Raw genomic sequence first — 14,049 nt, forward strand, 5'->3', positions numbered from 1 at the left:
GTCTCTGCCTTGCAGAGCCATTCTCCTTGTGCTCCACCCCACTTTCCCCATCCTGCTCTCTGTTGCTGCTCACACACCCAGAGTCCATAGAGTGACGCCTCCGTGTGCTTGCAGGGGCTGCCTGTTATTGCCCTGCACTCCCGATGTCTTGGTGTGCTCAGCTCCCATCAGACCCTGGCCTCCAGGGGTCCTGGGCTCTCTTCCGAGTAGGAGGTGTAGTGAGGGCTGCTGCCTCCTGGCTAACCCGTTGCATGGTCCTCAGTCCTCCCTGTCCTTTGTCCAGCCTAGCCATCAGTTTGAGTGCCTCCTCGGGCTAAGAGAACCCACACCAGCTGCCTCTGGGACTCTATTTCAATGTAGGTGGCAAGCTGTCTGTGGCTGCGGGCAAGGCGGTCCGACCCCCCCTACTTGCTATTCCTGCAGCATTACTTCTTAGTTTGTGCTGCTCCCATGTCTCTTCCTGGAGATCTCAGCGGAGCTATGCCCCCCCAACCCCAGGGGGTAGCAGATCCAGTAAGCAGGGTCTGTGCCCTTGTCTGATCTGGCGTCGCATCTTGGGCGCGGGGCTCCCTGTGCCTTTGTGGACCAGAGGCCCCTGCCTCCCTTCACTGCTCCTGCGTCCGCCGCACTCACCGCTGTTGCTGGTGGGCTTTTGCTCAGCATTCTCCGATGCTAAAGCGGCTGTACCGCTGACCCCAGTGACTGGGTGCGGCTTCCAGTCACTCTTCTTCCCTGTGTCCTGATGGCTCTAGAAACACACTTGTCTCTCCGATCGGGGACCCTGCTCTTATTTTTGGTGAATGCGGCGGTGTCAGCGCTATCGAGCGGCCATCTTGGACCGCTGCCAATACTCTGCGCGCCTTTTTTATTTTGCCAGATTTTAATCGGCGTATTCACTCTCTGCTGCAATTGCGAGGCAGCACCCGGTGCAGCTCACTTTCCCCTGCCCAGGGCTGGTTTGCGCTCAGGTGTACCGTGCTGCAACTAGGATTCTTCCAGAATTAGTACATGCAGTGGTGGGAGCCTCACAGATCTCTCACTGCATCAGTTATTGATTTGCTATTTTATTTGTATAAATTAGAAAATATTTTATTTGGATGCCGCCGGCCACGCCCCCATGATGGGACACATCTATAAAGGTAAATTATCTTACAAACATTACCTGCTGCTTGCCTCCCTGAAATGAATTCACTTTGGTCATCCTTAACCAGAGCCGATAAATGCCCTTCCAATCTGTTTTACAAACACTCAAGCATAGTTTTTCCAGTCTATGCTTAAAGGGCAGTGGGTCTGTATGAACTACAGTGGGATCGATTGTTGACTGGTTTAGGAAGTAAGCTAGCCATTGCTTGTCGCATAGAAGTTGTTTTCATAATTTGATTGCATAAAGAGACCAATGGGGATTACAGTTTCCTAGCAAATGTTTTATAAAACATGGAAATTAATCAATGCTGGAATTACAATTTATTTAGATTCATGTTGTTACCACTACTAGCACTTCTTCCTTAGTTATTGGTCAAGCCAATAAAACTGCCTCTTGAGATAATTTAAGAAGGTTCATCTTACCAAAAAAGAGTTGATTGTGTCTGGAAATACATTCTCTTGTCTATATAGATGTGTATACAAATTAGAAAAAACATTTGACGATGTTTGATCTTAGCTTTTACCTGGTGGGCCAGTCATTTGTTTGCTTTATTGCCTGCTTCATAAAATGTTTGCTATGTCCTGTATATGGTAAATTTGTTTTGTTTTAGTTGTAAAGCGGTTAGGTAGGTTCTTGCCATTTGTAATTGTTTTAGTAGTTTGCGGGACCCTTTCTCCTTATGGTTCTTTGTGAGGTCTGCAATTAACTGTACAAGATTATTCTTGTCTTTTACACCGGACTTTATTCCTTGTACTTGCTTTCTCAATAAATAGCCCCCTAAAGATGGGTTTGAAGGCTCTAAAAGACTGTTTTGAAAGCTTCCCATTTAATTGCCTCAATGGTTCCTGTTTTTTGTTGGTTTAAAATAAATCTATCTAGGTGTTTCCCCATCTCTCTTTGTAATATCTGATATTGTAATAGCTACGAGGCTAGATTCCACATTTTAGGTCAACTCTCACTTTCTTTCATAAATATATGACAGCCTACTGACGCATGATCTGAAAGCGAGATGTGTCTTATTGTGGAACTGCCTGCTACGTATTTGAACAGGATTATCTACAAGTATCAAGTCCATGCGTGAATAGCTGTGATGGACATGTGAATAGAAGGTGCAGTCCCTTCCTGTGGAATGGTCTGCCTGCCATGCTTCTTTCAAACCCATCCCTTCCAGGATTTTAATTACATCTCCCGCTATTTGCCCGGTGTCCCACCAACCCAGTGCTGATCTATCCATCCTTCCATCATTACCACATTAAAATCTTCTGATAACAAAATGGGCCCTGTGGCTGATCTTTGCAAAACTTTTAAGCCGTCTCTAATCAAGTTATTCTGACCTTAATTAGGTGGATATGCTGTGGCAACTGTTTAGAGGTTCTCCCTCTTAAATTACATCCAAAATTCAGTATCTTCCATCCTTATCTCCCAATCTGCTGGACCTTCCTTCTTGAGAAGGAAATTCCCACCCCATTTTTATATGCATATGCAGATTAGTAATACTGATGTGGGTATAGGCTTATCGACATTCTTTTCAAGTTTCCCTTTAGCAAACATGTTTCTTGGGTGCATAACATTTTTCCAAAGGTTTTAGCAAGCACATCCTTTAATGAGGGGGCATGTAGTATCCCTACATTATACTTTGGTGCCAGGTACCCCTCCCAATCCCATCTTTGCCTGTAATCACCCAGCCCAACACAAATTCCATAGGCCAACATTAGGATCATTTAAAGTTCAAACTCTAAACAGATAACCAAGAACCTAATTCCTGTTATTGAGAGTGACAGACTCTCAATAGGAGTATAGAGTTTGAGGGGGGAAGATCAGTATCACAGTCTTCCTCCACACCGGAATGAACATCTTTAAAACGGAATCCCAATTCAAGATCTAGCACTTTTTGGCATTCCTCTCTTTCAATTTTCATAGTTTATTTTTCGTTAGAAGGATCTGCACAGTATATTCTTACTGTTCCCTCTGTAGCACTTAACCTTTAGGACTATATGGGGGTGCATTGGCTCTTTGGGCTAGTTATGTGCCATCCTTTTAGCGGATTAAAAGGCAATAGTGGTCTGTGTTTCATCTTGATAAGGATCATCAAGTATTTCTGCTGCCTCCCTCCAACTTGTAATCCTATATTCTTTGTTCTTGCATGTGATGGCTGTAACGAACACCCTAGTTTCTGAGTTTTTCTGCAGCCGAGCGGAATGTCACTCTTATTTTGAGTGATGGTACCCAAATCTTGAAAAATCATCACAGTGTACCTTTGGATTGTTATTTTGTTAATTTATCTTGTTTTTTATGTAGCTGTTTCAGCAGAGTATGGGAATGAAAATGACTTCTCTTTCAGCTGCATTTCCCCAGCGTCTCTTCACCAGTGCAAATCTGTATCCAATTAAGTACTAACTTCGCTTTTTCCTCTGTGGTGGTTGATTTATGTTAGCAATGTTTTAGCCCATTCCACAAGGTCGACTTCTTCTGCTCCCTCAACCAAACATTTCACTCGTAGATATAATCTACTTAACCTGCATTCAATATCTTTGAGCTTTTCGGAGTCCATTCCAACGTTGCTTGCTTTTCTTTGACTTCTCTGCTTTTTCGCTTCAGTCTTGGATAGCTTTTTCATTCTCGCTGACCCTGTGACCAATGTCCTCAATGACACGACTGAGCGCTATAGATCGGAATGCTGTCTGAATTTTCTCAGTGATTTTGTTTCCTATATCCTCTTTAAGAAAATAGGTCTTTTGTAAACCGCCTTGTGCCTTTTGGGTCCTGTGTGCTCGTTTCTGCTCCTTGTGCCATTTTCTACACTCGTTTACCACTCATTGATCCTTCTACAGATGTGTTAGCACATTCTGGTGGTCTTACTCCTTTGACAGTATAAGGTTAGCCGCCGTGCCTGGCCTGTTTTTCATTCACAAAAGTCATGCTATTTTTGGGGCGAATAGTCTTCTGCTTGAAAACAACATTAACAGCCTTTCTCTCTTGAGGATTACAAAAGATGAGGCAATTTTCTTACTTCTTGAATGGGAGTCGTCTTACTTAGCGGATACGGGTGGCCCCACCTTCAAGTATTCATATTGGCTGCAGCTCAAGTTGGTTATACTACTGCCCCTGTGCTCTCCCGGGCTAGTCACCTGGGCTGCCGCAGCCGCTCTGCTCTTGTGCAATGCCTCAGGTTCCTGCCTTTCCAAGGCATGAATACCCCCTCTAATCCGCTCCTTGGCGGCGACAGGTTGGCATGGTGTGAGGAATGGTCTAGGAAGCACCAGTGGTTGCATGCCCTGCTTAGGGATTTCCTTGAGTCACAGAAGATTGGCAGCTAAGCTCCCGCCCGCTCCCTGCTCATCAGGCTTGTCAATCTGCCCAATATAGATGGCTGGTGTAAGGTCTCGTCTCACGCATTCACTCTCCATTTTGCACCTCTCCTCTTTGATAATCTCTCCTCTACTTTGGCTTCTCTTCAGCCCACAGATGTTCTCATATTCTGCCAACTGTTCGCTTTGGGGAGAGATTGGTACGATGAAGCTACACGGCCATCTCGGTCAGCGTTAGCCATGCCACCGGGATGTAATTTTGGGAGAGGATCAGAACTGGACCATGGACATGGCTCCAGATCACTAAAAAGGGCTCAGATCACAAGCTCTACAGGCTCCTACTAAATTAAAAGAGAAACTCAGACTTGAGGGTGGTAGAAACATGGAGTGCCATGCATGGAGAGGAGTGGGTATTCTCATTTTACTCACATGGACATGAAGTCTATACTCAATTATCCTGCACGCTAGATGGACACATTAAATGGATAACTTGACCATATTGACACTCTACCCGATAGATCAAGAACTGACGGAAGTGCAGAAAGACCCCAATGAGAGAGGCCTGACCTTACCCTTGCAGGTACTGAGGGATCCATTGATTTAAAAGGATATAGACACGCATTTCAGGATTTTTCAAATTTAGACTGACTCCCATCTCACGCAATAACACCTGTGGTGAGTTCCTGGCAGTCATCAGGGTTGACTTGCTGCCAGCTGGGAAGACATTACATGATACAGTTCTAGGGAGCATGTAAACTTAAATGAAAGAGGTAACTAAAGGAATTGGAAGAGCAAAATAAAAATGCTGGCCGTAATGTATGGGGATGGCTCTCATTGGTTAGGGGATAGATTAAAACTAAGTCTTTAAACCAGTCAGAAAGAGTACTGTTGGAATGAAACAGACTATGGAAAATAAAATAAAAATGAAAGATTCCTAGCCCAATACACCTGGTGGAAAAGAAAGTAGAAGGTACACACATGCAATCAAAGAAGACACAGGAGGCTATTCCATGAAAAAGCAAATCCTGCAGCCATCCAAATGTTTTGCACAAGACTTTACAGCTTGAATGAACCAAACTTGAAGAGGAAAAAACATAACTAAAAAGGACATTCCTGCAATTAAAAAGGAGCAGAGGGAATACCTCGGTAGCCGATCCAGAAGGGAGGCAATTTCAGCCTTAATACTGAACAAGACTACCAGATCCTATGGGTTCACTGCATAGTTTTATAAAAGATTCTCTGACCTGATGAATCCTTTAGTTGAATTGATGAATGTGTTGAAGTATGAGGAAGCAATTAGAACTGTCCGTCACAGATGGCCTTAAAGAACATACCAATTCTGAGAAACGGTCCAAGGGTTTACATTAGCATTTTGTTAGCAGTGCTTAAAGGGCAGTCCCACCCTTCTAAGTAAATAGTTTGTGCCCTAGCCCAGGTGTCCCTACATCCCCGGTTAACATATACCACATTTTGGCACGTACTGTCTAAGTACAACCTTGCTAGTAATGAGAGCATACAGGCAATAAGCTTGTCAGTACAATCTCCCTCAGGGGCTTTCTAAACAAGACTAACATTCAGCTTAGTTTTAAGGGATTGTTCGGATGTGCCTTATAGATACTCCAGCCACATTTAGACCTTCTTTCATGTCCTGATCTTCCTCTCCCTACGTGTTGCTTTTCTTCTACCTTCTTACGGCAACCCTCCCCTTTCTCCCCGATTCCCTCTCTAGTTCATTCTCTCCCTCTGCCTTGTTCCCTCTCCCTCGCTCATTTGCTCTCTCTCGCTCATTTGCTCTCTCTCGCTCATTTTCCCACTCACTCATTCTCATTTGCGTAATCTTGCTCTCCCTACCCTCTCATTCTCCCTCCCCCTTCTACAACCTAACTCCACCCTCCAATGTTGTTCCCGCCTCTCTATAACTCACCCCTCTAGACACCACTACTACTTCTCTGCCCTCTCTACAACGCTGCTACTTCTCTCCCCTCTTCACACCACTGCTACTCTTCCCTCTCCACCCCAACCTCTACTCAATCTTTTTCCTCCCACTCTCCACTCACTCTTACTCTACTACTCTCTCCCATCATGCACGCATACTCACCATACTGTACCACTTGCTCTCACCAACCAATACCTCACCTTCTCAACAAAATGCCTCCACACTACAGCCCACCGCCCCTTTTCCTACAGGTCTCATGGTCTCCCACCCCATCTTCCTCTGACCCCACCTGAATAAGACACACCTTACTGTTTCCTGCACATCCCCTTCTTATGCTTTCCCCTAGTTCTCCCATTGGACTTCTAGTCCAAACCAATTTGGTCCAGTCTTCCCTTCCTGGGAGGTGCTACAATAGTCAGCGTTTAAAAAGAAAAGTGGTGGAAGTGTGTGGGGGGGGGGGGGCTAACCCCCAACCCGTTCTTCCGTGTAGGGCATCTGAGCTGCAACAATGGCAGTGCACATTGGCGACTGTACCAGTTTGTGTTGGGGGTTGCCTTGTGGAAAAAGCCAAGCTAATTGTTTGTGAATGGTTAGGTCTTGTAGAAAAACATTCCATAGCACATTGGTACGAGTCTCTGAGGGGACTTCGTGGCTGCTGCCCGAGAACAGCGTTTGCTGGTGTCTTCTGGCAGTGTGTCACATTCCTCGCAGTTCCATTTTCTATACTTGCCAGTACTCTTCCTTTTGTTGCATAGAGTACTCTACTAAATGGAATGCTCCTCTCTGGATGCTGATGGGTTATGCTCCTGTGGGCAGTCACCCAGGTTTCTGGCGTCTGTGGTTGCCTATAATGATGGAAAAGGAACTGGCTAGTATTTGTTTGCAGGGGCATAGGGTTATACAAAGCAGCACCATTCATGTACATGCATGTGCTTGGGGAGGGGACAGGCATTGGGACCCTTAACTGCTACTGGCTCTAGCTTCTACCCCGGTAGGCCTTCTACCACAGGCCAAGAGATGTTAAAATCCCCTTGTGACAGTCAGATTAGGGACCTTGTTACACAGCTCAAGGGGGTTTGTGGTATTTCCCGGGAGATCTAGGTTGCGACCAGGTCTACCCTGAATCAAGCGGTTTTCTTGCTCCCTGAGTCAAGTAGAGCTTTTGCCCAACACCTTGTACCATGGCGGGCAGTTAAGACTTTGGGCCAGTTTCTCCAGTAGTGCATACTGTCCACTGCCCAGGCTCTAATCCTTCCTCTTCCTCAGGAAATAAGTTAGGTATTCAGCTCCTGTGATTCTGGTGTCCAGTCTGATCGGTCATATTCCTCTAGGAGGGGCCCGTGGCCGATTGGAGAAGCCCCTTCTCTATCAGCTCTACTTTGCTCTTCTCAGTACAGAAAAAGGCCAGGTGTCCAGGTTTTCCAGAGATGTTTACAGGTTACCACTTCGGGCGAAGAGGAGGGCTAGACTTAAAAGACCACTGGATCAGGGGGCCTTGTCTTACAATCACTCGTTTGGAAGATGGCACCTGGCTGCCACACTGTGGAACTTTCTTCTCTCTCCATGACCACAGGTTAGTTTCAGTGGGTTTCTTGGCTCAACTGGTGGCTTCTCAGGAATGCAGGGCACTCCAATTAGCATGGCGGTTGCAAGGTCTGCTCGAGGTCTGGTTCATGTAGTTGCCATTTTCTGTAAACAGTCCACAAACTTCTCCAAGACCAGCATTTCCTTTTCCTCATCAAATGTTTTAGGCTATCCACTTGTTCAACAGATCTCTGAATCGATAAAACAACTGGCATGGTCTTTCTCCCTGTCTGAGCCAGAGATGTCTCAGCCATAGATGTCTCAGCCATAGGCAATAGTGTTCCTGCTTTGACCGAGTTGCTCCAATAGTCCCCGTTTTAATTCTTTGCAGGCAGTTCTCCTGTGCAGTTTGAGGGCTTGGAAAGCCTGTTGGGGTTCTCCTGTGAACAATGGTACAATGTACCTAGCCCATCTATCTCTATGCCAGCTTGCAGTCTCTGCCACCCTCTTGAAGTTTATAAAGAAGGCTGCCAGATCCTCGCCGCTGCCCAATTGCTGCAATATTGCTGGTGTCACAGCACATTGTTCTCTCTGCTCCGTTATGGTAGCTTCTAGGGCGATAAGAGTCTCTTGATGCTGCCAGAGGATTGCCAATGGTTTTAAAACAAAGCTCTTAATAGTGATAAGGAACAAGAGTGTTGCAGCTTCCATAGGTCGATAGTCTTAGCAAAACTAGATACGATTTCTTTACTAAGACTAAGATCCTGGCGATGATACTGTATGATATACCAGCACTTGATTCACACAGACAGTTTTATTAAGGACAGACAGACCGACGTTTGCAAAGGTCGGAAGAGTAGCCCTTTTGCTCGACGAGACAAGTGGGTTTCTCTGGGGACCCTTCAGTCATACGGTCACTGTACTCGGAGAAAGCGTTCAACACGACTGGGGCTCCCTGGAGAAGACTCTACAGCTATAGGAAACAGGTGTCAGCAGTACATACGGACCCTCAAAAGTATGAGTAAACAAGGTTTTTTGGGGAGGTGAGAATTCAGAGGGCTGGGGGAGGTGAGACAGGGCATCAGCTCTTGCCCCTCCACTTTGCCATTATAATGGAACCTTTTGCTCGAGGAATAAGGACAACCACAAATAGAAAGAATTACATTTGGCAGCACAGAACATAACTTTGCAATGTTTGCCGATAATGTGCTGCTGTTTATGTAACATCTAGTGTACTCAATCAGTCACATAATGGAAAAATTGCAAGAGTTTAGAAAAGTTTTGGATTTTATCGTTAATGTTTCAAAATCAGAGCTATTACCATCAACTATCTTGCTATAGGAGAAGGTGAGATTAAGGGCCTCAGTACCTTTTCTTTGTGTGGATCACAGTATATGTTAGTGGATTAATGGGTTTACAGAAGGCTTAACATCCATGTATACTTTATAAGGGAGGATCTAGATAAAGGGAGGAAGCTGGCTCTTGTATGGAGAGGATGAATACAGTTAAAATGATGATCTTATCAAGGCTGTTTTTTCCCCAAGCTATTCTATCTCAGATCCCCAAGGGGAACCGAACCAACATGCAAAAAAAGATATGAACACCTTCGTGTGGGGTGTGAGACTGGGGGGAAAAGGCCAAATTGGCACTGATGCTCCTCTGAATAGTGGAGGGTTGGGGTTCCCCAATTCTTTGAGGTATTACTAGACATCACAATTAAGAAGTTTGGGTTGATGGTCCAAGATGGAATCCGAGGAAAAATGGAGGGCCATCGACCAGGCTGTTGCAGAACGATTACGGCACAGTATATGACTGCTGGTTTAACTATCTTCCCATCTCCATTCATGACAAAGACTTCACCCTGGCAAAAGTTGCTAATTTCTTCACGTGTTGGAGAGAAAACAGGAGTTTGTATATTAGTTATATGTTTAAGGGAGGTTCCATGAAACCTTTTCGGGACTGTAAGGAAGAGTTTGGATTGTGGGGTGAAGACAGAATTAAATACAGGCAGTTGCGACATTGCGTCAGGCAGTTTTATAGGAACAAGAGTTGACGAAAAGTTGAAAAACACATGGCTTCAAATACCACTCATAGAGGACTCATTTCTAGTATGGACAAAATAATCCCATTGGTGAGGAAAGTGTCAGCATGGGGTTATGTGGTAGAAGGGGATGGTAGAGTACCAACAACCCAAGAATGGGAAGGAATTTGGGAAAGCGCTACAAATCCCTGGTGTGTTTGCAATATAGGAAAGTTAATTCTAAATTAATCAATAGAAGTCATATGACCCACACGCCCACAGCGATTGGTTAATTGTTGGAGGGAGGGCAGGACACAGGGTATGCTATTGTATATTTAGTAGCAGAGTCCAAAGGTTCATTTATTTTGGGACATCATTGGGTGTAGCTTACCCTGGGATCCAGGGTGGTTCATTTGGACCTAGCACTGGCAGGGTTGCCGTATTTTACTACCTAGCTTTAGAAGAGTAGTGTTCTTATCTGTTTGCTGCTAAACTGGTTGTAGAAGCCTACTGACGAATGGTCTCAACGTGCATGTTAATTTATGGTGGCAAACTGGTTGATTAATTCCATCTATGGAATAACTCACAGGACATTAGTGAGGTACCTTGAGATTTTGTGAGGAAATTCAGTGGGTCGGTGGGGGAGATTTACTGCTTGAATACCTGATTAAAGAAGACAGACATGTTAATGGCCACTGCATCTCCGGGTGTTGAACTAGTTTGGTTTTGAATGAGGTTGGAAGTGGAAGTTGCGGGGAAGAACTATGGAGGTCCTGACAATTTACATTGACTCTGATCTTTGATGGACAAACCATTTTCTTTTCAAATGAGCTAGGAGGACATGATACAGGCCAATTAATGTGATGGTTCTTATGAGAATGTTTGTTGAACAGCTAATCTCAAACTATTTTGGATAAAAAAAAAGGAATGCATAATAGCTGTGAGCTGGAGGATCTCTGAAAAGACAAAAAAAATAAGCTGTGTAGATCAAAGAACTACAGAACAGCACAGAGATTTGAGTGGTTGAAACGGATTGATCAGGAACTTCCAGTGAATGACATGAAACTTGCACTTATTTTTTTAACCAAGAAGAATTGCAATAAGAGTTGTACCTTCATAAAAGGACGGGCACCAAGTTAAGTAAAGTTCCAAGACTTACCCTCTCAGCACTCTTGAAGTACATTTTGAAGTCGGTCACTGTTAGCGTTCCACTCACTGCCCCCATAAATGGACAAATGTACATCACATCTTTGACTGTTGGATGATTAAAAAAAAAAAAAAAGAGTAAATAATGATTCAAGAGTGTTTGTTATGGAATAATGATTGTATCAAATACTCTGGCAATCATTGAATTTTACATGTCTTCTGCTTTGCATATGAAGCCTGTGGTGTTTTATACATTTTACATTTTTTATATTGTTAATGTACAGATGAGATTTCAAAAACATTCTGATTTACACAAATGTAAAAATACATGCTCATTCCACGAGGTAAATATGGAAGTAACTACAGTTTATTTCACCAGATGGATATGAAGTGGAGTGATTATTGGGTTGAAGCCCCCGCTTTGTCTAGCAAATTATTATATGGAGGATTGTGTGGGAAAATATCTCTCTGGATTCTACTTTCACTTTCAGCACCTCAGCTCCCCTTGATATCACTTGGTGTCTCATACAAATCAGCCTGCTTTCCAGATTGACAAGAAGTCAAGTCGAGCAAGCCATAAAACCACTGAACAAGGAGTATAGGGATGAGGGAGGTGTTGCACGTTTTTGCTTAATTTACACACATTTTGGTATAGACAAACCAATATTGTCAGCAAACTATTAATGTAAATCTAGAATATCTATTAGAATAAAACTGTAGCAACGAACACAAATAGCAATACCTTCTTAACCATATATAACCATTTTCTTTTAAACTTTGGTATGACTTACACATACAGTTAAAGTATTGTGGAGTGCACAGGCGAGTGCTGTTCAGCTATACCTGCTGGCTCCTCTGCTCGTCAGATTCTGCTCCTATGTGCTGCTTTCTACCACCCTTGGAAGCAATTACATCTCCATACCCATTGGACTCCCTTTCTGCGTATATGGACAGAACTATTTAACATTTACTGGACTTCATTACTCTAAAGATCCAAAGTTAACCTAATTTTCTTTTTCGTAGCATGAGCCACGCCTACTTTCCTTGAGATGCCATGTAACCACGGACGCGTGTGCATCGCGGAGTGAACCAGCGTGTGCTGTTCAGCTGTTCCGCTGCACCCCCCCCCCGGACCACATATGTACACTCCCTACTCTTCTTTTATTCATTTCATGGCGGTTAGGCTACGAATTTTCACATTGGCCACCTATCGCTTAACAACATCTATGCCGGCACAAGCAGCACTGATATATGAAAAACACTACGTTTCCCCCACCTACCGCCCACTCCCCCTCCGTGTCCATTAATCACCAAGCTCGCACACATGGCAAACGCGCACAGACAAAGGGAATAGATATGAGGCAATTTTGCCTGGCAAGTAAAGATGGCTCCAAGAGCCGTTTAGACACTCATCTGCCACCACAAGCACATAACTCGCCTCGATTCGATGATGCTGTGACCTCGATTCCGCTATCCGGGATAATATCGACGGGAATTTCAGACATGATGCTTCAACAATGTCCAACCCCCTCAAACACTGAACAAGAAACCTTCTCAATGCCTAAAGCAATTCTAGATAAATAAATGTGCAGGCCAGCTACAATTGCTATAAACGCCACTGACTCCACTCAAATTCGTCATCTATATTCACAAGTAGTGCTAGGCGCATTGCAAAAAAAGTTGCTGCAGCTGCTGCAATTAATGCCTTTGATCAACCTCCTCTTTCAACTCCACTGACTCAATTACCCTTTGTGCTACCCTTGCAAGTATCTCTTCCTCCAATGGTTCTCGCCAGAGAAATGCAGCACAGCGAGCTTCCAAGAAAAGAACCCTCAAACTCTCTCCGATACTTTACACAGATAAAGAGAAGCCTGAGCCTAACAACTCTTCTTACTGTGGAAATTCGTCGATAGCATCATTTACCAAGCCAACGCTGAGACAATCCTTTGGCTTTCCACATCCATCTTCCTTGTCTCTAGATACAACTCTTTGTGCTGTGAGCACAAGTTTGGTAAACATTGACAAAGCTTTATGAAGCTTTAGATAAAAAATGTGGGGCTCGCTACTCCATCTTGCAGTCACTGGTGACCATAGTGGGTTGGCTTGCCTGGGAACTAATGCGGCAATGTACTGACCGAGCTCAAACAATAAACCTCAAAGGAGCTCGACTTTATCGCAAGAAGTCAACTAGTTTCTTCCAGCGGAACAAATGAAGAATAATCCTGCATTAACTAGTAATGTAATAGAACTATCGACATTGTTAGATCCACCAACAAACCCTGACTTAGCTCTCGCAGACCCTGACTCAAATTTAGAGCATGTTGAAATTGCCATTAGTGGAACACCACTCTTTGATTTATTTCAACCGATACATCGGGGGAAAAAAAAAATCTAAAAAGCGCAAACAGGCTGCCCTTCTTCAAAATAAAAAAAGAATAAAAAGAAAATCAGCCTACACAAAATAAAATTCTAATCAGAAATAAAAAAATATATATTTATGGGTTAAAAGTACACAATCTAAAGTCACAAATTGAGGACCCTCCTGAAAACATCATGGAACCTAATAATTCGATCATCTTACCACCACCTCAGCTGCAAGGCCCTGTTATTCCTCAGTTGATACCGCTGGCAGAGAAACAAGGTAACTTACCTACAGCCATGTTGATAATGGTGATCCAATTACAATTGTAAACATTGATGATGACCTGATGAATCTTTGTATATTTGGTTTCTACTCTTCCACAAATAGACATCATACAGCAGACTCTTCATTATCCCCAACTTCCAACAACAAAGCCTCATCAGCCAATATGTGTCAATCTAGATGTTGAATTCCCAAATTTTAGAACACTCGAAGAAAAGAGAACTCACACCCTGACCTTTAATACTCATTCTGCTTCTAATCCCATTGCAACAAAACACATTATTCATTGTGGAAGTCAAGTCTAACGACCTATAATGAGTCAAGACA

The 14,049-nt window shown here is 43.9% G+C and overlaps 1 protein-coding gene across 6 annotated transcripts in view; it reads right to left on the reverse strand.

The window, feature by feature from the left end:
* Positions 1-14,049, reverse strand: part of MTMR1 (myotubularin related protein 1) — a 1,542,631-nt gene that overhangs the window by 1,087,790 nt on the left and 440,792 nt on the right. For all 6 annotated transcript variants that reach the window (XM_069612748.1, XM_069612750.1, XM_069612749.1 and 3 more), the window contains one exon: positions 11,092-11,186. In XM_069612748.1, the coding sequence (XP_069468849.1) occupies positions 11,092-11,186 (95 nt within the window). The remainder of the gene's footprint in view (positions 1-11,091; positions 11,187-14,049) is intronic.

The sequence above is a fragment of the Ambystoma mexicanum genome, chromosome 5p, assembly GCF_040938575.1.
Source record: "Ambystoma mexicanum isolate Mex_15411 chromosome 5p, UKY_AmexF1_1, whole genome shotgun sequence".
Classification (NCBI taxonomy): domain Eukaryota; kingdom Metazoa; phylum Chordata; class Amphibia; order Caudata; family Ambystomatidae; genus Ambystoma; species Ambystoma mexicanum.